This window comes from Ips typographus, linkage group LG2 (genome assembly GCF_016097725.1).
Source record: "Ips typographus isolate SLU linkage group LG2, UJ_Ityp_2.0, whole genome shotgun sequence".
In the NCBI taxonomy this organism is placed as follows: Eukaryota; Metazoa; Arthropoda; class Insecta; order Coleoptera; family Curculionidae; genus Ips; species Ips typographus.
In genome coordinates this window covers 716,780-743,095 of record NC_138423.1, presented here as the reverse complement: position 1 = coordinate 743,095, position 26,316 = coordinate 716,780, and the positions used below count along the sequence as shown (strand labels likewise).

The following is a 26,316-nucleotide window of genomic DNA, read 5'->3' as shown; positions in this document are numbered from 1 at the left end:
AAATATTTCCAGTACGGTCCTGGTTTTTAGGTTAAATTTACTTGCCCCAGTGAAACTTTCAGGTTCGTAACTGCCCCAATACCCAAATTATGAGCCAAATTGTGTTTCATGTCAGTTGAGTGTGTTTTCTGCAAGTTTTTACTTGATTACTCCAGTTTAACAAAAACCAGGATTTTTTCCAAAATATTTTCAGTACGGTCCTGGTTTTTAAGTTCAATTTACTAGCCTCAGTGAAGTTTCAGGTCCGTAACTGCTTAAATACCCAAAGTATGGGCCAAACTGTGTTTCATACCAGTTTAGTGTGTTTTCTGGCATTTTCTGTTTGGTTATTCCAGATTAACGTAAACCAGGATTTTTTCCAAAATATTTCCAGTACGGTCCTGGTTTTTAGGTTAAATTCACTTGCCCCAGTGAAAATTTTCAGGTTCGTAACTGCCCCAATACCCAAATTATGAGCCAAATTGTGTTTCATGTCAGTTGAGTGTGTTTTCTGCAATTTTTTACTTGATTACTCCAGTTTAACAAAAACCAGGATTTTTTCCAAAATATTTTCAGTACGGTCCTGGTTTTTAAGTTCAATTTACTAGACTCAGTGAAGTTTCAGGTCCGTAACTGCTTAAATACCCAAAGTATAGGCCAAACTGTGTTTTATGCCAGTTTAGTGTGTTTTCTGTTTGGTTATTCCAAATTAACGTAAACCAGGATTTTTTCAAAATATTTCCAGTACGGTCCTGGTTTTTAGGTTAAATTTACTTGCCCCAGTGAAACTTTCAGGTTCGTAACTGCCCCAATACCCAAATTATGAGCCAAATTGTGTTTCATGTCAGTTGAGTGTGTTTTCTGCAATTTTTTACTTGATTACTCCAGTTTAACAAAAACCAGGATTTTTCCCAAAATATTTCCAGTACGGTCCTGGGTTTTAAGTTAAATTTACTAACCTCAGTGAAGTTTCAGGTCTGTAACTGCTTAAATACCCAAAGTATAAGCCAAACTGTGTTTTATGCAGGTTTAGTGTGTTTTCTGTTTGGTTATTCCAATTTAACGTAAACCAGGATTTTTCCCAAAATATTTCCAGCACGGACCTGATTTTTAAGTTAAATTTTCTAGCCTCAGTGAAGTTTCAGGTCCGTAACTGTCTAAATACCCAAAGTATGGGCCAAACCGTGTTTCATGCCAGTTTAGTGTGTTTTCTGCAATTTTTTACTTGATTACTCCAGTTTAACAAAAAACAGGATTTTTCTCAAAATATTTCCAGTACGGTCCTGGTTTTTAAGTTAAATTTACTAGACTTAATAAAGTTTCAGGTCCGTAACTGCCTAAATACCCAAATTATGGACCAAACTGTGTTTCATGCCAGTTTAGTGTGTTTTCTGCAATTTTTTACTTGATTACTCCAGTTTAACAAAAAACCAGGATTTTTCCCAAAATATTTTCAGTACGGTCCTGGTTTTTAAGTTAAATTTACTAGCCTCAGTGAAGTTTCAGGTCCGTAACTGCTTAAATACCCAAAGTATAGGCCAAACTGTGTTTTATGCCAGTTTAGTGTGTTTTCTGTTTGATTATTCCAAATTAACGTAAACCAGGATTTTTTCCAAAATATTTCCAGTACGGTCCTGGTTTTTAGGTTAAATTTACTTGCCCCAGTGAAACTTTCAGGTTCGTAACTGCCCCAATACCCAAATTATGAGCCAAATTGTGTTTCATGCCAGTTTAGTGTGTTTTCTGCAATTTTCTGTTTGATTACTCCAGTTTAACAAAAACCAGGATTTTTCCCAAAATATTTCAAGTACGGCCCTGATTTTTAAGTTAAATTTACTAGCCTCAGTGAAGTTTCAGGTCCGTAACTGCCTAAATACTCAAACTATGGGCCAAACTGTGTTTAATGCCAGTTTAGTGTGTTTTCTGTCATTTTCTGTTTTGTTATTCCAGATTAACGTAAACCAAAATTTTTCTCAAAATATTTCCAGTACGATCCTGTTTTTTTCCAAAAAAATTCTTTTGTTTAAATTTACTAGCCTTTAACTTTGCCACTTTGTGCTGTCAGATCGCAATTAACGGAGTTGTAAAATTGAATAAAATATACCATCTACACCATGTAAATTCTTTTCAATGAGATTTGTGATAAAAGCTTTTATTTTTGACAGCCTGTACCAACCAGATTTTTGTTTATACGAGTACAACACTTTTTCCCATTCAACTTTGTTTAAAACCTCCCAGAAACTCTTTCAGTACTTAGAATGTAGTACCTACATATTTCTAACTAGTTGGGTACTTAAAACATTTTTAAAATTTCCGTAGATTCATCAGGTGATTAATTATGAAGAGGAAGTATACAGTACAATAAGGAAACAGGCAAAAAAAGATTGGAATAAATTTTCAGTGGGCAAAACCTTACCAAACATAGACAGCATAGATATCACTCCTAGTTTAATAAAAGCTTTTAAAGAATTGTACGTTTTGAAACCCGATGAAATCGATGCCGATTGGGCGTATCGATTATACGACACCCACGGTTTTGACTCGGAAGCCATTGGACAACTGGCCGAAGTTTTGAAGATTAAATTCAACCCTGAAACTTACGAAAAGAAAATGAACGAAATCAAAGCGAAATCGCGCTCTAACAGACAAGTAATCAGAGAGCATTTAGTAGAAAGCTTGGTAGATTTAGGTAAAACTGAAGACTCCAATAAGTACACTTACAGCAAAGTAGGAGGAGAATACACGTTTCCTGACACTTCATGTCGAGTTTTGCGAATTGTTGACAAAGATCAATTCGCAAGTGAAGTGAAAGGTGATAAGACGTGCGGTCTTATTTTGGACAGGACAAATTTGTATAGCGAAGCCGGAGGCCAAGAATCGGATAAAGGCAAAATAGTATTCGAAAGTGGCACTTTTCACGTGGAATCTTTGTCCAACATCAACGGCTTGATCATTCACAGAGGATTTCTAAAAGGTTCAAGCATCCAGGTCGGTTCCGAAGGACTCGTGACAGTGAACGGCGATCATCGGCTGCACAATATGAGAAACCACACGAGCGCCCATCTGTTGAACGCGGCAATCAAGAGAATTAAATCGGTCAGCTGTCAAAAGTCCAGTAGGGTCACTCACGAGTATGCGAATTTGGACGTGTCGGTTTTTGGTGAGAAACTGGACGTGGATGATATTGTTAAAGTGGAAGAGGATATAAATAGAGTTATTAAGGCGGGAGTCAAAGTTAGAATTAGCACAACAGACAGTCAAGGATTGTATAGTTACGATCAGGTGACCTTAATACCAGGAGAAACGTATCCGGACAATGAAATTCGGATTGTTGAAATTGACGATGGAAATGGATTTATTTCAAGGTATGTTTTTTTTTTATTTTTTTGTCCGGTTTCAAAATGTTTCATAGTGATAATGCCTTAAAACTGCCTCAAATTGCCTTGAAATACCTCGAAATGCCTTTAAATTATTTAAACCAGTTAACCAACTATTTGAATTTAGTTATAACGCTCCTGGTATTGAGATAATGATTAACCTTGAGGAAATACACCCTTGAAACTAAATTTTTTTATGGTCACGTGACAGTTTTTAGGTTAGGTTAGGTGACAACATCACCTACCATTTAAAAGAAACACTCCAAAAATTTGATACTTTAAATTTAGACAGACAGTGGTACAATTATTGTAAGAACCACGGCATGTGGGTTTAATTTTTGACCGCCAGTTGACGTTTTCAAAAACAGTCACGTGATTGTCAAAAATGGTCACGTGACCTTTAAAATGCAGCTGAAACTTTGGAAAATTGGTAAATTAAATTTAGACAGTTGTATAAACTTAAGTTGCGAAATACACGTCATGTTTCATTGATAATGCAATTGTGAGCTTGCAACACTGTAAAGGCCGTTTGACATTGTCAAAAACAGTCACGTGACCTTCAAAATGCAGCTTAAACTTTGGAAAATTGGTAAATTTAATTTAGACAGTTGTAAAAACTTAAGTTGCAAAATACACGTCATGTGACGTTGATAATGCAATTCTGAGCTTGCAACACTGTAAAGGCCAGTTGACATTGTCAAAAACAGTCACGTGACCTTTAAAATGCAGCTGAAACTTTGGAAAATTGGTAAATTAAATTTAGACAGTTGTAAAGACTTAAATTGTAAAATACACGTCATGTGACGTTGATAATGCAAGTGTGAGCTTGCAACACTGTAAAGGCCGTTTGACATTGTCAAAAACAGTCACGTGACCTTTAAAATGCAGCTGAAACTTTGGAAAATTGGTAAATTAAATTTGGACAGTTGTATAAACTTAAGTTGCAAAATACAGGTCACGTGACGTTGATAATGCAATTCTGAGCTTGCAACACTGTAAAGGCCAGTTGATATTGTCAAAAACAATCACGTGACCTTCAAAACGCAATTTAAACTCTGGAAAATTGGTAAATTAAATTTAGACAGTTGTAAAGACTTAAATTGTAAAATACACGTCATGTGACGTTGATAATGCAATTCTGAGCTTGCAACACTGTAAAGGCCAGTTGATATTGTCAAAAACAATCACGTGACCTTCAAAACGCAATTTAAACTCTGGAAAATTGGTAAATTAAATTTGGACAGTTGTATAAACTTAAGTTGCAAAATACAGGTCACGTGACGTTGATAATGCAATTCTGAGCTTGCAACACTGTAAAGGCCAGTTGACATTGTCAAAAACAGTCACGTGACCTTTAAAATGCAGCTGAAACTTTAGAAAATTGGTGAATTAAATTTAGACAGTTGTATGAACTTAAGTTGCAAAATACAGGTCACGTGACGTTGATAATGCAATTCTGAGCTTGCAACACTGTAAAGGCCAGTTGATAATGTCAAAAACAATCACGTGACCTTCAAAACGCAGTTTAAACTTTGGAAAATTGGTAAATCTAATTTAGACAGTTGTATAAACTTAAGTTGCAAAATACACGTCATGTGACGTTAATAATGCAATTCTCAGCTTGCAACACTGTGAAGGCCAGTTGACATTGTCAAAAACAGTCACGTGACCTTCAAAACGCAATTTAAACTTTGGAAAATTGGTAAATCTAATTTAGACAGTTGTATAAACTTAAGTTGCAAAATACACGTCATGTGACGTTAATAATGCAATTCTCAGCTTGCAACACTGTGAAGGCCAGTTGACATTGTCAAAAACAGTCACGTGACCTTCAAAATGCAGCTGAAACTTTGGAAAATTGGTAAATTTAATTTAGACAGTTGTATGAACTTAAGTTGCAAAATACAGGTCACGTGACGTTGATAATGCAATTCTGAGCTTGCAACACTGTAAAGGCCAGTTGATATTGTCAAAAACAATCACGTGACCTTCAAAACGCAGTTTAAACTTTGGAAAATTGGTAAATCTAATTTAAACAGTTGTATAAACTTAAGTTGCAAAATACACGTCATGTGACGTTGATAATGCAATTCTGAGCTTGCAACACTGTAAAGGCCAGTTGACATTGTCAAAAACAGTCACGTGACCTTCAAAATGCAGCTTAAACTTTGGAAAATTGGTAAATCTAATTTAGACAGTTGTAAAGACTTAAATTGTAAAATACACGTCATGTGACGTTGATAATGCAATTCTGAGCTTGCAACACTGTAAAGGCCAGTTGCCATTGTCAAAAATGGTCACGTGACCTTTAAAATGCAGCTGAAACTTTGGAAAATTGGTAAATTAAATTTAGACAGTTGTATAAACTTAAGTTGCGAAATACACGTCATGTGACGTTAATAATGCAATTCTGAGCTTGCAACACTGTAAAGGCCAGTTGACATTGTCAAAAACAGTCACGTGACCTTTAAAATGCAGCTGAAACTTTGGAAAATTGGTAAATTAAATTTAGACAGTTGTAAAGACTTAAATTGTAAAATACACGTCATGTGACGTTGATAATGCAATTCTGAGCTTGCAACACTGTAAAGGCCAGTTGCCATTGTCAAAAATGGTCACGTGACCTTTAAAATGCAGCTGAAACTTTGGAAAATTGGTAAATTAAATTTAGACAGTTGTATAAACTTAAGTTGCGAAATACACGTCATGTGACGTTAATAATGCAATTCTGAGCTTGCAACACTGTAAAGGCCAGTTGACATTGTCAAAAACAGTCACGTGACCTTTAAAATGCAGCTGAAACTTTGGAAAATTGGTAAATTAAATTTAGACAGTTGTAAAGACTTAAATTGTAAAATACACGTCATGTGACGTTGATAATGCAATTCTGAGCTTGCAACACTGTAAAGGCCAGTTGCCATTGTCAAAAATGGTCACGTGACCTTTAAAATGCAGCTGAAACTTTGGAAAATTGGTAAATTAAATTTAGACAGTTGTATAAACTTAAGTTGCGAAATACACGTCATGTTTCATTGATAATGCAATTGTGAGCTTGCAACACTGTAAAGGCCGTTTGACATTGTCAAAAACAGTCACGTGACCTTTAAAATGCAGCTAAAACTTTGGAAAATTGGTAAATTAAATTTAGACAGTTGTAAAGACTTAAATTGTAAAATACACGTCATGTGACGTTGATAATGCAATTGTGAGCTTGCAACACTGTAAAGGCCGTTTGATATTGTCAAAAACAGTCACGTGACCTTCAAAATGCAGCTTAAACTTTGGAAAATTGGTAAATCTAATTTAGACAGTTGTAAAGACTTAAATTGTAAAATACACGTCATGTGACGTTGATAATGCAATTGTGAGCTTGCAACACTGTAAAGGCCAGTTGATATTGTCAAAAACAATCACGTGACCTTCAAAACGCAGTTTAAACTTTGGAAAATTGGTAAATTTAATTTAGACAGTTGTAAAGACTTAAATTGTAAAATACACGTCATGTGACGTTGATAATGCAATTCTCAGCTTGCAACACTGTGAAGGCCAGTTGACATTGTCAAAAACAGTCACGTGACCTTCAAAACGCAGTTTAAACTTTGGAAAATTGGTAAATCTAATTTAGACAGTTGTAAAGACTTAAATTGTAAAATACACGTCATGTGACGTTAATAATGCAATTCTGAGCTTGCAACACTGTAAAGGCCAGTTGACATTGTCAAAAACAGTCACGTGACCTTCAAAATGCAGCTTAAACTTTGGAAAATTGGTAAATCTAATTTAGACAGTTGTAAAGACTTAAATTGTAAAATACACGTCATGTGACGTTAATAATGCAATTCTGAGCTTGCAACACTGTAAAGGCCAGTTGACATTGTCAAAAACAGTCACGTGACCTTCAAAATGCAGCTTAAACTTTGGAAAATTGGTAAATCTAATTTAGACAGTTGTAAAGACTTAAATTGTAAAATACACGTCATGTGACGTTAATAATGCAATTCTGAGCTTGCAACACTGTAAAGGCCAGTTGACATTGTCAAAAACAGTCACGTGACCTTCAAAATGCAGCTTAAACTTTGGAAAATTGGTAAATCTAATTTAGACAGTTGTAAAGACTTAAATTGTAAAATACACGTCATGTGACGTTGATAATGCAATTCTGAGCTTGCAACACTGTAAAGGCCAGTTGCCATTGTCAAAAATGGTCACGTGACCTTTAAAATGCAGCTGAAACTTTGGAAAATTGGTAAATCTAATTTAAACAGTTGTATAAACTTAAGTTGCGAAATACACGTCATGTTTCATTGATAATGCAATTGTGAGCTTGCAACACTGTAAAGGCCAGTTGACATTGTCAAAAACAATCACGTGACCTTCAAAACGCAGTTTAAACTTTGGAAAATTGGTAAATCTAATTTAGACAGTTGTATAAACTTAAGTTGCAAAATACACGTCATGTGACGTTAATAATGCAATTCTCAGCTTGCAACACTGTGAAGGCCAGTTGACATTGTCAAAAACAGTCACGTGACCTTCAAAATGCAGCTTAAACTTTGGAAAATTGGTAAATTAAATTTAGACAGTTGAAAAACTTAAATTGCAAAATACACGTCATGTGACGTTGATAATGCAATTCTGAGCTTGCAACACTGTAAAGGCCAGTTGACATTGTCAAAAACAGTCACGTGACCTTCAAAACGCAGTTTAAACTTTGGAAAATTGGTAAATCTAATTTAGACAGTTGTATAAACTTAAATTGCAAAATACACGTCATGTGACGTTGATAATGCAATTCTGAGCTTGCAACACTGTAAAGGCCAGTTGACATTGTCAAAAACAGTCACGTGACCTTCAAAACGCAGTTTAAACTTTGGAAAATTGGTAAATCTAATTTAGACAGTTGTAAAAACTTAAATTGCAAAATACACGTCATGTGACGTTGATAATGCAATTCTGAGCTTGCAACACTGTAAAGGCCAGTTGACATTGTCAAAAACAGTCACGTGACCTTCAAAACGCAGTTTAAACTTTGGAAAATTGGTAAATTTAATTTAGACAGTTGTAAAGACTTAAATTGTAAAATACACGTCATGTGACGTTGATAATGCAATTCTGAGCTTGCAACACTGTAAAGGCCAGTTGACAACTGTCAAAAACAGTCACGTGACCTTCAAAACGCAATTTAAACTTTGGAAAATTGGTAAATAAAATTTAGACAGTTGCAAAAACTTAAATTGTAAAATACACGTCATGTGACGTTGATAATGCAATTCTCAGCTTGCAACACTGTGAAGGCCAGTTGACATTGTCAAAAACAGTCACGTAACCTTCAAAACGCAGTATAAACTTTGGAAAATTGGTAAATTAAATTTGGACAGTTGCAAAAACTAAAGTTGCAAAATACACGTCACGTGACGTTAATAATGCAATTCTGAGCTTGTTTTGCTGAGTTTTTTAAGCATCTGATGTCACTTTTAAGTCAATTTTCAATACTAAATTATATTAAACTTTTGTCTTTTCTGAGTTTAAAATTAACCTATTATCGTTAAACCTAGTTGCAACTTTGGTTGTTAAATATTGATTGTTAATAACCAGCTGTGAACTGTATTTATGTGCTACAATTAAGTTGGTATCGTCAGCATAGTTTATGCCAGTTTGTCAGGATTTGTTGAAAATTGGCCACAGTGTACTATTCCATATTTATTTAAAATTTAATATTTTTAAATTTTATGAAATTTTTTATATCACTCAGGGAACCGTGTTGCGGAACTCACGTTTTAAATACCGCGGACCTGGAAGATTTTTGCGTTATCAGCCTAAAATCATTAGGGAGAAGCACCTCTTCGATACACGCGGTAACCGGTAATCGGGCAAGATTGGCCAGAAAAAATGCCGCGGAATTATCGGAGGATATCTCCACTTTCAAACGTTCGTTAAAGGAACATTTGGACAAGGTTTTTAGTCTAATTTCTCTGGTGAACGAGTAGTTTATTGTGAATTTTATAGCCTGAAATGCTGAATATGGGCGTGCTGTCCTTGAAACAACGGCTAAAATTTGATTTAACCGACGAGTCTATTCTACCCTATGTGTATAAAACCCAAGTTTTAAGTGAATTGGACTCAATTAGCAGGCAGATTAAGAATAAGAACAATGATGATCTCAGGTAAGCAGTTAGTTGTCGCTCATTGACTTTGTACTAATTTTGTACAGTGTGTCCTTATATTATTTAAATTGGAGAAAAATTGAGCAATTAGGAGTAGATTTAAAAAAAATTTAAAAATGTTTTGTACTTCCGAAAATATCCGAAAAAAAACCGAAATTATGGCAATTAGTTTTTATTTTTTTACTAATTCTACTACTATAACTACTACACTCGCCACAAAAATACCATTAAATTAAGTGATCGAGTTCACCGTTTAGCCGCTAGAGGGAGTCAAAGTTGACCGTTAATTCAAAACCAATCAGCTGCGCAGCACTCCGTTTAAACGTCAATAACTCGGTTATTTGACAAGTGACAGTAAAAGTGATTAGAAATAAAATGTTAGAGAATATTCCGAGATTTCGGTTTTAGTTCAATTTTAAGTAACTTTTTCTACCAGATTTAGAATCAGCATCCCCAATTTTAGATATCTCATCAAATAAATCAGGAAAGACCCGGAAGAGTGCGATAAAATAACATCAATAAATAATTAATTAGAAAGACAGAGGGGATTCCGTGACGTCATTTAACAGTGTCACATGCTCATTGATTTGAAAATGTCAATGATGTCACGTGAAGAAAAGCGGACCTTAATTAAAACATTTCATTTGGAATCTCTTACACGGTTCACAAAATTTTTTGGAAGCTTCTAAACTGCTTTAATATCTTCTGGGAGCTTCTAGACTAGTTGAAAAGCGTTTGGAATCTTTTAGACTGTTCTAAATGATTTTGAAAGCTTCTAGACTGTTTTGAAACGCTTCCTACTGCTTTAGAAGCATTTTGGAGTTTCTGTAGTGTTTTAAAATCCTTTTAGACTACTTTAGGAGCATTGAAGGTTCTGGACTGCTTTTAAAACATGTGAATTTGAACTTTTGGAAGCTTTTAAACTGCTCTAGAAGCATACGGAAACTTTTAGACTGCCTTGAAATTTTTTGAGAGCTTCTAGACTAGTTGAAGATTATTTGGAAGCCTTTAGCGTGTTTTAAAAGCTTTTGGAAGCTTCTAGACTGTTTTGAAAGACTTCCTACTGCTTTAGAAGCATTTTGGAGTTTCTGTAGTGTTTTAAAATCATTTTAGACTACTTTAGGAGCATTGATGGTTCTGGACTTCTTTTAAAACATGTGAATTTGAACTTTTGGAAGCTTTTAAACTGCTCTAGAAGCATACGGAAACTTTTAGACTGCCTTGAAATTTTTTGAGAGCTTCTAGACTAGTTGAAGATTATTTGGAAGCCTTTAGCGTGTTTTAAAAGCTTTTGGAAGCTTCTAGACTGTTTTGAAAGACTTCCTACTGCTTTAGAAGCATTTTGGAGTTTCTGTAGTGTTTTAAAATCATTTTAGACTACTTTAGGAGCATTGATGGTTCTGGACTTCTTTTAAAACATGTGAATTTGAACTTTTGGAAGCTTTTAAACTGCTCTAGAAGCATACGGAAGCTTTTAGACTGCCTTGAAATTTTTTGAGAGCTTCTAGACTAGTTGAAGATTATTTGGAAGCCTTTAGCGTGTTTTAAAAGCTTTTGGAAGCTTCTAGACTGTTTTGAAAGACTTCCTACTGCTTTAGAAGCATTTTGGAGTTTCTGTAGTGTTTTAAAATCCTTTTAGACTACTTTAGGAGCATTGATGGTTCTGGACTGCTTTTAAAACATGTGAATTTGAACTTTTGGAAGCTTTTAAACTGCTCTAGAAGCATACGGAAAGTTTTAGACTGCCTTGAAATTTTGTGAGAGCTTCTAGACTAGTTGAAGATTATTTGAAAGCCTTTAGCGTGTTTTAAAAGCTTTTGGAAGCTTCTAGACTGTTTTGAAAGACTTCCTACTGCTTTAGAAGCATTTTGGAGTTTCTGTAGTGTTTTAAAATCATTTTAGACTACTTTAGGAGCATTGATGGTTCTGGACTTCTTTTAAAACATGTGAATTTGAACTTTTGGAAGCTTTTAAACTGCTCTAGAAGCATACGGAAACTTTTAGACTGCCTTGAAATTTTTTGAGAGCTTCTAGACTAGTTGAAGATTATTTGGAAGCCTTTAGCGTGTTTTAAAAGCTTTTGGAAGCTTCTAGACTGTTTTGAAAGACTTCCTACTGCTTTAGAAGCATTTTGGAGTTTCTGTAGTGTTTTGAAATCTTTCTAGACTACTTTAGGAGCATTGATGGTTCTGGACTGCTTTTAAAACATGTGAATTTGAACTTTTGGAAGCTTTTAAACTGCTCTAGAAGCACACGGAAGCTTTTAGACTGCCTTGATATTTTTTGAGAGCTTCTAGACTAGTTGAAGATTATTTGGAAGCCTTTAGCGTGTTTTAAAAGCTTTTGGAAGCTTCTAGACTGTTTTGAAAGACTTCCTACTGCTTTAGAAGCATTTTGGAGTTTCTGTAGTGTTTTAAAATCTTTTTAGACTACTTAGGAGCATTGAAGGTTCTGGACTGCTTTTAAAACATGTGAATTTGAACTTTTGGAAGCTTTTAAACTGCTCTAGAAGCATACGGAAGCTTTTAGACTGCCTTGAAATTTTTTGAGAGCTTCTAGACTAGTTGAAGATTATTTGGAAGCCTTTAGCGTGTTTTAAAAGCTTTTGGAAGCTTCTAGACTGTTTTGAAAGACTTCCTACTGCTTTAGAAGCATTTTGGAGTTTCTGTAGTGTTTTAAAATCCTTTTAGACTACTTTAGGAGCATTGATGGTTCTGGACTGCTTTTAAAACATGTGAATTTGAACTTTTGGAAGCTTTTAAACTGCTCTAGAAGCATACGGAAGCTTTTAGACTGCCTTGAAATTTTTTGAGAGCTTCTAGACTAGTTGAAGATTATTTGGAAGCCTTTAGCGTGTTTTAAAAGCTTTTGGAAGCTTCTAGACTGTTTTGAAAGACTTCCTACTGCTTTAGAAGCATTTTGGAGTTTCTGTAGTGTTTTAAAATCATTTTAGACTACTTTAGGAGCATTGAAGGTTCTGGACTGCTTTTAAAACATGTGAATTTGAACTTTTGGAAGCTTTTAAACTGCTCTAGAAGCATACGGAAAGTTTTAGACTGCCTTGAAATTTTGTGAGAGCTTCTAGACTAGTTGAAGATTATTTGAAAGCCTTTAGCGTGTTTTAAAAGCTTTTGGAAGCTTCTAGACTGTTTTGAAAGACTTCCTACTGCTTTAGAAGCATTTTGGAGTTTCTGTAGTGTTTTAAAATCATTTTAGACTACTTTAGGAGCATTGAAGGTTCTGGACTGCTTTTAAAACATGTGAATTTGAACTTTTGGAAGCTTTTAAACTGCTCTAGAAGCATACGGAAGCTTTTAGACTGCCTTGAAATTTTTTGAGAGCTTCTAGACTAGTTGAAGATTATTTGGAAGCCTTTAGCGTGTTTTAAAAGCTTTTGGAAGCTTCTAGACTGTTTTGAAAGACTTCCTACTGCTTTAGAAGCATTTTGGAGTTTCTGTAGTGTTTTGAAATCTTTCTAGACTACTTTAGGAGCATTGATGGTTCTGGACTGCTTTTAAAACATGTGAATTTGAACTTTTGGAAGCTTTTAAACTGCTCTAGAAGCATACGGAAGCTTTTAGACTGCCTTGAAATTTTTTGAGAGCTTCTAGACTAGTTGAAGATTATTTGGAAGCCTTTAGCGTGTTTTAAAAGCTTTTGGAAGCTTCTAGACTGTTTTGAAAGACTTCCTACTGCTTTAGAAGCATTTTGGAGTTTCTGTAGTGTTTTGAAATCTTTCTAGACTACTTTAGGAGCATTGATGGTTCTGGACTGCTTTTAAAACATGTGAATTTGAACTTTTGGAAGCTTTTAAACTGCTCTAGAAGCATACGGAAGCTTTTAGACTGCCTTGAAATTTTTTGAGAGCTTCTAGACTAGTTGAAGATTATTTGGAAGCCTTTAGCGTGTTTTAAAAGCTTTTGGAAGCTTCTAGACTGTTTTGAAAGACTTCCTACTGCTTTAGAAGCATTTTGGAGTTTCTGTAGTGTTTTAAAATCCTTTTAGACTACTTTAGGAGCATTGATGGTTCTGGACTGCTTTTAAAACATGTGAATTTGAACTTTTGGAAGCTTTTAAACTGCTCTAGAAGCATACGGAAGCTTTTAGACTGCCTTGAAATTTTTTGAGAGCTTCTAGACTAGTTGAAGATTATTTGGAAGCCTTTAGCGTGTTTTAAAAGCTTTTGGAAGCTTCTAGACTGTTTTGAAAGACTTCCTACTGCTTTAGAAGCATTTTGGAGTTTCTGTAGTGTTTTAAAATCATTTTAGACTACTTTAGGAGCATTGAAGGTTCTGGACTGCTTTTAAAACATGTGAATTTGAACTTTTGGAAGCTTTTAAACTGCTCTAGAAGCATACGGAAGCTTTTAGACTGCCTTGAAATTTTTTGAGAGCTTCTAGACTAGTTGAAGATTATTTGGAAGCCTTTAGCGTGTTTTAAAAGCTTTTGGAAGCTTCTAGACTGTTTTGAAAGACTTCCTACTGCTTTAGAAGCATTTTGGAGTTTCTGTAGTGTTTTGAAATCTTTCTAGACTACTTTAGGAGCATTGATGGTTCTGGACTGCTTTTAAAACATGTGAATTTGAACTTTTGGAAGCTTTTAAACTGCTCTAGAAGCATACGGAAGCTTTTAGACTGCCTTGAAATTTTTTGAGAGCTTCTAGACTAGTTGAAGATTATTTGGAAGCCTTTAGCGTGTTTTAAAAGCTTTTGGAAGCTTCTAGACTGTTTTGAAAGACTTCCTACTGCTTTAGAAGCATTTTGGAGTTTCTGTAGTGTTTTAAAATCATTTTAGACTACTTTAGGAGCATTGAAGGTTCTGGACTGCTTTTAAAACATGTGAATTTGAACTTTTGGAAGCTTTTAAACTGCTCTAGAAGCATACGGAAAGTTTTAGACTGCCTTGAAATTTTGTGAGAGCTTCTAGACTAATTGAAGATTATTTGAAAGCCTTTAGCGTGTTTTAAAAGCTTTTGGAAGCTTCTAGACTGTTTTGAAAGACTTCCTACTGCTTTAGAAGCATTTTGGAGTTTCTGTAGTGTTTTAAAATCATTTTAGACTACTTTAGGAGCATTGAAGGTTCTGGACTGCTTTTAAAACATGTGAATTTGAACTTTTGGAAGCTTTTAAACTGCTCTAGAAGCATACGGAAGCTTTTAGACTGCCTTGAAATTTTTTGAGAGCTTCTAGACTAGTTGAAGATTATTTGGAAGCCTTTAGCGTGTTTTAAAAGCTTTTGGAAGCTTCTAGACTGTTTTGAAAGACTTCCTACTGCTTTAGAAGCATTTTGGAGTTTCTGTAGTGTTTTAAAATCATTTTAGACTACTTTAGGAGCATTGAAGGTTCTGGACTGCTTTTAAAACATGTGAATTTGAACTTTTGGAAGCTTTTAAACTGCTCTAGAAGCATACGGAAGCTTTTAGACTGCCTTGAAATTTTTTGAGAGCTTCTAGACTAGTTGAAGATTATTTGGAAGCCTTTAGCATGTTTTAAAAGCTTTTGGAAGCTTCTAGACTGTTTTGAAAGACGTCCTACTGCTTTAGAAGCATTTTGGAGTTTCTGTAGTGTTTTAAAATCTTTTTAGACTACTTTAGGAGCATTGAAGGTTCTGGACTGCTTTTAAAACATGTGAATTTGAGCTTTTGGAAGCTTTTAAACTGCTCTAGAAGCATACGGAAGCTTTTAGACTGCCTTGAAATTTTTTGAGAGCTTCTAGACTAGTTGAAGATTATTTGGAAGCCTTTAGCGTGTTTTAAAAGCTTTTGGAAGCTTCTAGACTGTTTTGAAAGACTTCCTACTGCTTTAGAAGCATTTTGGAGTTTCTGTAGTGTTTTAAAATCCTTTTAGACTACTTTAGGAGCATTGATGGTTCTGGACTGCTTTTAAAACATGTGAATTTGAACTTTTGGAAGCTTTTAAACTGCTCTAGAAGCATACGGAAGCTTTTAGACTGCCTTGAAATTTTTTGAGAGCTTCTAGACTAGTTGAAGATTATTTGGAAGCCTTTAGCGTGTTTTAAAAGCTTTTGGAAGCTTCTAGACTGTTTTGAAAGACTTCCTACTGCTTTAGAAGCATTTTGGAGTTTCTGTAGTGTTTTAAAATCATTTTAGACTACTTTAGGAGCATTGAAGGTTCTGGACTGCTTTTAAAACATGTGAATTTGAACTTTTGGAAGCTTTTAAACTGCTCTAGAAGCATACGGAAAGTTTTAGACTGCCTTGAAATTTTGTGAGAGCTTCTAGACTAGTTGAAGATTATTTGAAAGCCTTTAGCGTGTTTTAAAAGCTTTTGGAAGCTTCTAGACTGTTTTGAAAGACTTCCTACTGCTTTAGAAGCATTTTGGAGTTTCTGTAGTGTTTTAAAATCATTTTAGACTACTTTAGGAGCATTGAAGGTTCTGGACTGCTTTTAAAACATGTGAATTTGAACTTTTGGAAGCTTTTAAACTGCTCTAGAAGCATACGGAAGCTTTTAGACTGCCTTGAAATTTTTTGAGAGCTTCTAGACTAGTTGAAGATTATTTGGAAGCCTTTAGCGTGTTTTAAAAGCTTTTGGAAGCTTCTAGACTGTTTTGAAAGACTTCCTACTGCTTTAGAAGCATTTTGGAGTTTCTGTAGTGTTTTGAAATCTTTCTAGACTACTTTAGGAGCATTGATGGTTCTGGACTGCTTTTAAAACATGTGAATTTGAACTTTTGGAAGCTTTTAAACTGCTCTAGAAGCATACGGAAGCTTTTAGACTGCCTTGAAATTTTTTGAGAGCTTCTAGACTAGTTGAAGATTATTTGGAAGCCTTTAGCGTGTTTTAAAAGCTTTTGGAAGCTTCTAGACTGTTTTGAAAGACTTCCTACTGCTTTAGAAGCATTTTGGAGTTTCTGTAGTGTTTTAAAATCCTTTTAGACTACTTTAGGAGCATTGATGGTTCTGGACTGCTTTTAAAACATGTGAATTTGAACTTTTGGAAGCTTTTAAACTGCTCTAGAAGCATACGGAAGCTTTTAGACTGCCTTGAAATTTTTTGAGAGCTTCTAGACTAGTTGAAGATTATTTGGAAGCCTTTAGCGTGTTTTAAAAGCTTTTGGAAGCTTCTAGACTGTTTTGAAAGACTTCCTACTGCTTTAGAAGCATTTTGGAGTTTCTGTAGTGTTTTAAAATCCTTTTAGACTACTTTAGGAGCATTGATGGTTCTGGACTGCTTTTAAAACATGTGAATTTGAACTTTTGGAAGCTTTTAAACTGCTCTAGAAGCATACGGAAGCTTTTAGACTGCCTTGAAATTTTTTGAGAGCTTCTAGACTAGTTGAAGATTATTTGGAAGCCTTTAGCGTGTTTTAAAAGCTTTTGGAAGCTTCTAGACTGTTTTGAAAGACTTCCTACTGCTTTAGAAGCATTTTGGAGTTTCTGTAGTGTTTTGAAATCTTTCTAGACTACTTTAGGAGCATTGATGGTTCTGGACTGCTTTTAAAACATGTGAATTTGAACTTTTGGAAGCTTTTAAACTGCTCTAGAAGCATACGGAAGCTTTTAGACTGCCTTGAAATTTTTTGAGAGCTTCTAGACTAGTTGAAGATTATTTGGAAGCCTTTAGCGTGTTTTAAAAGCTTTTGGAAGCTTCTAGACTGTTTTGAAAGACTTCCTACTGCTTTAGAAGCATTTTGGAGTTTCTGTAGTGTTTTAAAATCATTTTAGACTACTTTAGGAGCATTGAAGGTTCTGGACTGCTTTTAAAACATGTGAATTTGAACTTTTGGAAGCTTTTAAACTGCTCTAGAAGCATACGGAAGCTTTTAGACTGCCTTGAAATTTTTTGAGAGCTTCTAGACTAGTTGAAGATTATTTGGAAGCCTTTAGCGTGTTTTAAAAGCTTTTGGAAGCTTCTAGACTGTTTTGAAAGACTTCCTACTGCTTTAGAAGCATTTTGGAGTTTCTGTAGTGTTTTAAAATCCTTTTAGACTACTTTAGGAGCATTGATGGTTCTGGACTGCTTTTAAAACATGTGAATTTGAACTTTTGGAAGCTTTTAAACTGCTCTAGAAGCATACGGAAGCTTTTAGACTGCCTTGAAATTTTTTGAGAGCTTCTAGACTAGTTGAAGATTATTTGGAAGCCTTTAGCGTGTTTTAAAAGCTTTTGGAAGCTTCTAGACTGTTTTGAAAGACTTCCTACTGCTTTAGAAGCATTTTGGAGTTTCTGTAGTGTTTTAAAATCATTTTAGACTACTTTAGGAGCATTGAAGGTTCTGGACTGCTTTTAAAACATGTGAATTTGAACTTTTGGAAGCTTTTAAACTGCTCTAGAAGCATACGGAAAGTTTTAGACTGCCTTGAAATTTTGTGAGAGCTTCTAGACTAGTTGAAGATTATTTGAAAGCCTTTAGCGTGTTTTAAAAGCTTTTGGAAGCTTCTAGACTGTTTTGAAAGACTTCCTACTGCTTTAGAAGCATTTTGGAGTTTCTGTAGTGTTTTAAAATCATTTTAGACTACTTTAGGAGCATTGAAGGTTCTGGACTGCTTTTAAAACATGTGAATTTGAACTTTTGGAAGCTTTTAAACTGCTCTAGAAGCATACGGAAGCTTTTAGACTGCCTTGAAATTTTTTGAGAGCTTCTAGACTAGTTGAAGATTATTTGGAAGCCTTTAGCGTGTTTTAAAAGCTTTTGGAAGCTTCTAGACTGTTTTGAAAGACTTCCTACTGCTTTAGAAGCATTTTGGAGTTTCTGTAGTGTTTTGAAATCTTTCTAGACTACTTTAGGAGCATTGATGGTTCTGGACTGCTTTTAAAACATGTGAATTTGAACTTTTGGAAGCTTTTAAACTGCTCTAGAAGCATACGGAAGCTTTTAGACTGCCTTGAAATTTTTTGAGAGCTTCTAGACTAGTTGAAGATTATTTGGAAGCCTTTAGCGTGTTTTAAAAGCTTTTGGAAGCTTCTAGACTGTTTTGAAAGACTTCCTACTGCTTTAGAAGCATTTTGGAGTTTCTGTAGTGTTTTAAAATCATTTTAGACTACTTTAGGAGCATTGAAGGTTCTGGACTGCTTTTAAAACATGTGAATTTGAACTTTTGGAAGCTTTTAAACTGCTCTAGAAGCATACGGAAGCTTTTAGACTGCCTTGAAATTTTTTGAGAGCTTCTAGACTAGTTGAAGATTATTTGGAAGCCTTTAGCGTGTTTTAAAAGCTTTTGGAAGCTTCTAGACTGTTTTGAAAGACTTCCTACTGCTTTAGAAGCATTTTGGAGTTTCTGTAGTGTTTTGAAATCTTTCTAGACTACTTTAGGAGCATTGATGGTTCTGGACTGCTTTTAAAACATGTGAATTTGAACTTTTGGAAGCTTTTAAACTGCTCTAGAAGCATACGGAAGCTTTTAGACTGCCTTGAAATTTTTTGAGAGCTTCTAGACTAGTTGAAGATTATTTGGAAGCCTTTAGCGTGTTTTAAAAGCTTTTGGAAGCTTCTAGACTGTTTTGAAAGACTTCCTACTGCTTTAGAAGCATTTTGGAGTTTCTGTAGTGTTTTAAAATCATTTTAGACTACTTTAGGAGCATTGAAGGTTCTGGACTGCTTTTAAAACATGTGAATTTGAACTTTTGGAAGCTTTTAAACTGCTCTAGAAGCATACGGAAGCTTTTAGACTGCCTTGAAATTTTTTGAGAGCTTCTAGACTAGTTGAAGATTATTTGGAAGCCTTTAGCATGTTTTAAAAGCTTTTGGAAGCTTCTAGACTGTTTTGAAAGACGTCCTACTGCTTTAGAAGCATTTTGGAGTTTCTGTAGTGTTTTAAAATCTTTTTAGACTACTTTAGGAGCATTGAAGGTTCTGGACTGCTTTTAAAACATGTGAATTTGAGCTTTTGGAAGCTTTTAAACTGCTCTAGAAGCATACGGAAGCTTTTAGACTGCCTTGAAATTTTTTGAGAGCTTCTAGACTAGTTGAAGATTATTTGGAAGCCTTTAGCGTGTTTTAAAAGCTTTTGGAAGCTTCTAGACTGTTTTGAAAGACTTCCTACTGCTTTAGAAGCATTTTGGAGTTTCTGTAGTGTTTTGAAATCTTTCTAGACTACTTTAGGAGCATTGATGGTTCTGGACTGCTTTTAAAACATGTGAATTTGAACTTTTGGAAGCTTTTAAACTGCTCTAGAAGCATACGGAAGCTTTTAGACTGCCTTGAAATTTTTTGAGAGCTTCTAGACTAGTTGAAGATTATTTGGAAGCCTTTAGCGTGTTTTAAAAGCTTTTGGAAGCTTCTAGACTGTTTTGAAAGACTTCCTACTGCTTTAGAAGCATTTTGGAGTTTCTGTAGTGTTTTAAAATCATTTTAGACTACTTTAGGAGCATTGAAGGTTCTGGACTGCTTTTAAAACATGTGAATTTGAACTTTTGGAAGCTTTTAAACTGCTCTAGAAGCATACGGAAGCTTTTAGACTGCCTTGAAATTTTTTGAGAGCTTCTAGACTAGTTGAAGATTATTTGGAAGCCTTTAGCATGTTTTAAAAGCTTTTGGAAGCTTCTAGACTGTTTTGAAAGACGTCCTACTGCTTTAGAAGCATTTTGGAGTTTCTGTAGTGTTTTAAAATCTTTTTAGACTACTTTAGGAGCATTGAAGGTTCTGGACTGCTTTTAAAACATGTGAATTTGAGCTTTTGGAAGCTTTTAAACTGCTCTAGAAGCATACGGAAGCTTTTAGACTGCCTTGAAATTTTTTGAGAGCTTCTAGACTAGTTGAAGATTATTTGGAAGCCTTTAGCGTGTTTTAAAAGCTTTTGGAAGCTTCTAGACTGTTTTGAAAGACTTCCTACTGCTTTAGAAGCATTTTGGAGTTTCTGTAGTGTTTTAAAATCATTTTAGACTACTTTAGGAGCATTGAAGGTTCTGGACTGCTTTTAAAACATGTGAATTTGAACTTTTGGAAGCTTTTAAACTGCTCTAGAAGCATACGGAAGCTTTTAGACTGCCTTGAAATTTTTTGAGAGCTTCTAGACTAGTTGAAGATTATTTGGAAGCCTTTAGCGTGTTTTAAAAGCTTTTGGAAGCTTCTAGACTGTTTTGAAAGACTTCCTACTGCTTTAGAAGCATTTTGGAGTTTCTGTAGTGTTTTGAAATCTTTCTAGACTACTTTAGGAGCATTGATGGTTCTGGACTGCTTTTAAAACATGTGAATTTGAGCTTTTGGAAGCTTTTAAACTGCTCTAGAAGCATACGGAAACTTTTAGACTGCCTTGAAATTTTGTGAGAGCTTCTAGACTAGTTGAAGATTATTTGAAAGCCTTTAGCGTGTTTTAAAAGCTTTTGGAAGCTTCTAGACTGTTTTGAAAGACTTCCTACTGCCTTAGAAGCATTTTGGAGTTTCTGTACTGTTTTAAAATCTTTCTAGACTACTTTAGGAGCATTGATGGTTCTGGACTGCTTTTAAAACATGTGAATTTGAACTTTTGGAAGCTTTTAAACTGCTCTAGAAGCATACGGAAAGTTTTAGACTGCCTTGAAATTTTTTGAGAGCTTCTAGACTAGTTGAAGATTATTTGGAAGCCTTTAGCGTGTTTTAAAAGCTTTTGGAAGCTTCTAGACTGTTTTGAAAGACTTCCTACTGCTTTAGAAGCATTTTGGAGTTTCTGTAGTGTTTTGAAATCATTTTAGACTACTTTAGGAGCATTGAAGGTTCTGGACTGCTTTTAAAACATGTGAATTTGAACTTTTGGAAGCTTTTAAACTGCTCTAGAAGCATACGGAAAGTTTTAGACTGCCTTGAAATTTTTTGAGAGCTTCTAGACTAGTTGAAGATTATTTGGAAGCCTTTAGCGTGTTTTAAAAGCTTTTGGAAGCTTCTAGACTGTTTTGAAAGACTTCCTACTGCTTTAGAAGCATTTTGGAGTTTCTGTAGTGTTTTAAAATCATTTTAGACTACTTTAGGAGCATTGAAGGTTCTGGACTGCTTTTAAAACATGTGAATTTGAACTTTTGGAAGCTTTTAAACTGCTCTAGAAGCATACGGAAAGTTTTAGACTGCCTTGAAATTTTTTGAGAGCTTCTAGACTAGTTGAAGATTATTTGGAAGCCTTTAGCGTGTTTTAAAAGCTTTTGGAAGCTTCTAGACTGTTTTGAAAGACTTCCTACTGCTTTAGAAGCATTTTGGAGTTTCTGTAGTGTTTTAAAATCATTTTAGACTACTTTAGGAGCATTGAAGGTTCTGGACTGCTTTTAAAACATGTGAATTTGAACTTTTGGAAGCTTTTAAACTGCTCTAGAAGCATACGGAAGCTTTTAGACTGCCTTGAAATTTTTTGAGAGCTTCTAGACTAGTTGAAGATTATTTGGAAGCCTTTAGCGTGTTTTAAAAGCTTTTGGAAGCTTCTAGACTGTTTTGAAAGACTTCCTACTGCTTTAGAAGCATTTTGGAGTTTCTGTAGTGTTTTGAAATCTTTCTAGACTACTTTAGAAGCATTGATGGTTCTGGACTGCTTTTAAAACATGTGAATTTGAGCTTTTGGAAGCTTTTAAACTGCTCTAGAAGCATACGGAAGCTTTTAGACTGCTTTGAAATTTTGTGAGAGCTTCTAGACTAGTTAAAGATTATTTGGAAGGCTTTAGACATATTTTGCAGTTTCTGTAGTGTTTTAAAACCTTTTTAGACTACTTTAGAAGCATTTGAAAGGTATTTGGGCAGTTTAAAGAGCCTTGAAGGTTTTGGACTGCCTTTAAGACATTTTAAACCTTGTAGACGGTTTCAGAAACTTTTGGAAGCTGTTAAACTGCTTTAGAAGCGCTTTTGAGAGTTTCTAGATAAATTGAAAAGCATTTGGAAGCTTTTAGACTGTTCTAGGCTGCTTTGTAATGCATTTTAGAGGTTTTATAGAGTTTTGGAATGTTTTTACATTTTTTTTAGACTACTTCAGGAGTATTTGGAAATTTTTTGGTCAGTTATATAAAGGGGTTAGGTTAGGTTAGGTTAGGTTAAATTTTTTAAATTGATACTTCATTTGCAACATGTTTTTGTCGTTTCAAATATCTCAATATAGCAATTTTTTTTCAAAGCAGTTATTAGTTTAGTTTATTTTTAAAAACTTGAAAAGCTTGTTTTGTAAAAAACTAGTTAAACCATACAAAAATAGCAGTAAATAAGCACAAAAAACTGAAATAAGCACAAAACGAAGAAAAAAGCAAAAAAAGCAGCAAAGTCCATTATGGCGCCCATAAGAAAAATCAAATTTGATGACAATAACTAAAAACCGAAACGTCGGAACTAAAATTTGATATTATCACGTCCTGAGGAGGAAAAGTGGCAATGGTAAAGTGTCTTTTGTTTTCAGTTATCTTTTATCAAATAAATTAGTAAAAAAAAATCGGATATTTCCGGTTAAAAAAACATAAAAAAAAATAAAACACGTGACTTAAACCGGTTTATTCACTCGAAGATAAATAAAATGGTTTAAGTTGCTGTTATATAACTATTAAAGCAGCATTTTAATAACTCCTAATTGCTCAAATTTGTCCCAATTTAAACTTCCTTGTATCTTTTGAAATAATCGAGTTCCCCATGGACTTGGCGGTTTCTTTTAGGAGTTTTGTAGACATAGAAATGTACGACGCCATATCGAACAGGACGCAAACCACTACAAAATCGAATCAAAAATACATGGTGCATTACTTACGTAGTTCCATGATGTTTGAATCGGTGCCGTTAGAAAGAGCCACCGAAATGTGCTCGGATATTCCTGTGATCGTTTTAGCATATTCGGATAGCATGGTCAAGGCCCGATGTTCGGTTCCTAAGGTACTTTTTAACTAGGAAATGTCACTTTTCAACCTCTAAAGTGAGGAGTGATATTTCCGCGTACTTTGATTAAAAAACTCAACCTAATTCATATTGAAATGCGACAGAATTTACAATCCAAGGGCTTCGACGCCGAAACGTGGCTTAAACAATTGGCGTCAATTTTTAACGCCAAAATTACGCGCCAAAAACTCCAAGATGGCGTCCTCGTTTGTAGCATGAAAGCGAAAAAAGTCCACTTGCAAGACTGGCACCATCTATTGGCCCAGAGCCTCGAGAATGCTAAAAAATACGCCGAAGACAATTTATAGTCGCATACCCTTTTTTTTTGTAAATACATAAGTAATAAAATTGTTGATTTTTTTTCTTGAGTAAGTTTCTGTGACCTTTTTGTTTCATTTACTAGAAGCACGGCAACTATCCACTGGTAATAATAATAATGTCACGAATAACATAAATTGCACTAAGTTCCGTTACCTAGTCGGGCCCCGGTCTCCCCTAGTGCACTGTCTGAATCAGCAAGACCGGCAAATTGGGGTCACGATGTGGGTATTTAATCAGCGTCTCAAGCCATCGAAGATTACTGGTCTCTAGGTCGGTCTTCGAGCATCAGTCCGAACTTTCTAGTGCCCGGACGGCTCGATACCTTCTTGGAAATCCAGGCTGAAAAGACGAGAGTTCTTACGCAACCCTGAGGTGACCGTCCGAACTCTTGAACCTATCAGTACCTGAAGTAAGTCCTTTGGGCGTGTCGGTCAAAGGGGCTCCCAGCTCGTATCGAGAGGGTTTCGCTTGGCGACACTTCAAGAGGGCTTGCAGGGCCTTAAGTAAATCCTTTGGGCGTGCCGGACATAGGGGTACCCAGCTCGTATCGAGAGGGTACCGCTTGGCGGCACTTCAGAAGGCCTTACGCCCATTCCCCCACACCCACGCACCTACACACCCCCTCTCAGAAAGTGTTCCATGCGCGTCCCGCCAGCGGCGGTGCTAGCGGCCCTCCTAGTCTGGGGGTAAGATCTATTCGTTGTAATCCAAGTAATAAATAAAGACCACATACTTAAGCTACAATCTTGTTTCTCTTCCTGCGCTACCCCCTAAACGTGACAATAATAATAATAATAAATGCTTTATTTGCTCAAGTACGCAGTGTTTACCATTGTCAAAGGTACATGTACTTTACAAATTACACAATACAGGGTGGTCCAGTTTTAAATGTCAATAATTCACCAATCGATAGCCCATCAAAAAATAAGTTGACATGCATTATGCCAATTTCCTGAAGAACGCTTCCCAAGGAAAACACAGACCTCCAGAGTTGCTACAACTGTCAGACCGTTTGACCAATTTTGATCAAATTTGGAACAAGCAATTATGAAATGAGTACTCGTTATGTGATGTGAATGACATTCTTCAAAATTGTTTAGAAAGAAAGTAGTAGTTGTTTTCATAGATAGTATTTTCTACGCTCACTGGATATTATTCAAAATTGACAAAAATGTCTACTTGGGTTATTGTATTTTTTACTTTAAAATGGTTCAAAAGGATTCAAATCTGGTCATCTCTGAGGTTTTCGAGTTAATTTTTGACACTGAAAATAGTCAAAAAACCGGATTGTTGGACTAATGTTTACTGGCGTTCAATTTTTAGACTATATAGGTAGTGTAAAACTGGTCATTCAATTCAAACTTTTTTTTATTCAATTAAACACTGGTTACAGTCCAAATTTTTGAACTAATTTAATTCTAATAATTAGTGTTCAAGACTAATATTGTAGCATTTAATGCGAAAATTGTTTAATTTTATCAATGAAGAGTATCTGAAACTTAATTTTTACTATAAAAAATACTTAAAATTCGATTTTTTAGTCTTAAAGCACAGTGAAGCGCCTAGAAGTCAATTTAACACTAACAAAGCGTAAAATGGCATGTTATTTAAGCCTATGGAAAATGTAAAAATAGTTTTTTAAGTCTGCTATGTCAAAAACTTGGTGAAGATAACCCTAAAACACGATTTTTCAAGATGAAAGCAGTTTTATAGCCCTAAAAATAGTCCTGAGTTCTAAGCAAATTAAAAGCAAAGTAAAAAAACTTGAAAAATTAGTCTTCAAGTCAATTTTCATGAATCTAATGTCAATATCCTGTATTTAAGACTAAAATATTGAAATGTAATTTCAAATTATAAAAACTTACTTCAAACGCAAATTTTAAGCTTTTGATGTCACTTTTCATTGGTTCAGAGTCACTTTTTGGTGTCCAAGTCAATTTTCAAGGTTGAAATGTGTGAATTTGCAGTTTAAAAATTCTAGATAAAGTAGTTTTTCATGGCTACAATTCAATTTTTCACTACTAAAGTGTTTCAACTTATCTGAAAAATATAACGACTGACTACAAAGACAGTTTTTAAGCCTTTCAAGTCAATTTTCACAGTTTCCAAGTCAATTGTCAAGGCTTTCAATTTGCCTGGAAACTATGAAAACTGGCTACAAAGACATTTTTTAAGCTTCTTAGGTCAATTTTCACCGTTTTCAAGACAATTCTTAAGTAGGGTTGGGTTGGTTTTGGATCTTTGAACGTAATAACTTAATTATTCCGTAAACAAAGTTTCAAATAAAAGATACTTATTTTGTTAAATTGAACAAGTAAAGTAAAAAAAATTGAAATTTTTGAAAAATATCCAGTAACGTAGAAAATAAGGTAGAAAAATTAACACACAAAGATAGTTTCGACAAACGTCATTAACATCACCTAATGAGTATTAATTTCATATGTATTTGTTCCAAATTTGATTAAAATTGCTCCAGCGGTCTGACAGTTATGACAAGAGACAAAAAAACGATTTTTTAAACTGAACTTTTATGGACTGTATTTTCCTTGAGAAGCATTTTTCATGAAAATGACATAATGTATGTTAACTTATTTTTTGATGGGTTATCGAATGGTGAATTATTGACATTTAAAACTGGACCACCCTGTATACAGCATAACTATAACATTACCTATATGGTGTAACTATTGCTAATATAAAATTCAT

The 26,316-nt window shown here is 34.8% G+C and overlaps 1 protein-coding gene across 1 annotated transcript in view; it reads left to right on the top strand.

Moving 5' to 3' along the window:
- Nucleotides 1-23,649, top strand: part of AlaRS-m (alanine--tRNA ligase, mitochondrial) — a 29,035-nt gene extending 5,386 nt beyond the window's left edge. The window contains exons 8-12 of the mRNA XM_081972152.1: nucleotides 2,299-3,344; nucleotides 9,109-9,310; nucleotides 9,363-9,520; nucleotides 23,073-23,286; nucleotides 23,394-23,649. Of these exons, the coding sequence (XP_081828278.1) occupies nucleotides 2,299-3,344; nucleotides 9,109-9,310; nucleotides 9,363-9,520; nucleotides 23,073-23,286; nucleotides 23,394-23,597 (1,824 nt within the window). The 3' untranslated portion in view covers nucleotides 23,598-23,649. The remainder of the gene's footprint in view (nucleotides 1-2,298; nucleotides 3,345-9,108; nucleotides 9,311-9,362; nucleotides 9,521-23,072; nucleotides 23,287-23,393) is intronic.
- The last annotated feature ends 2,667 nt before the right edge of the window (nucleotides 23,650-26,316 follow it).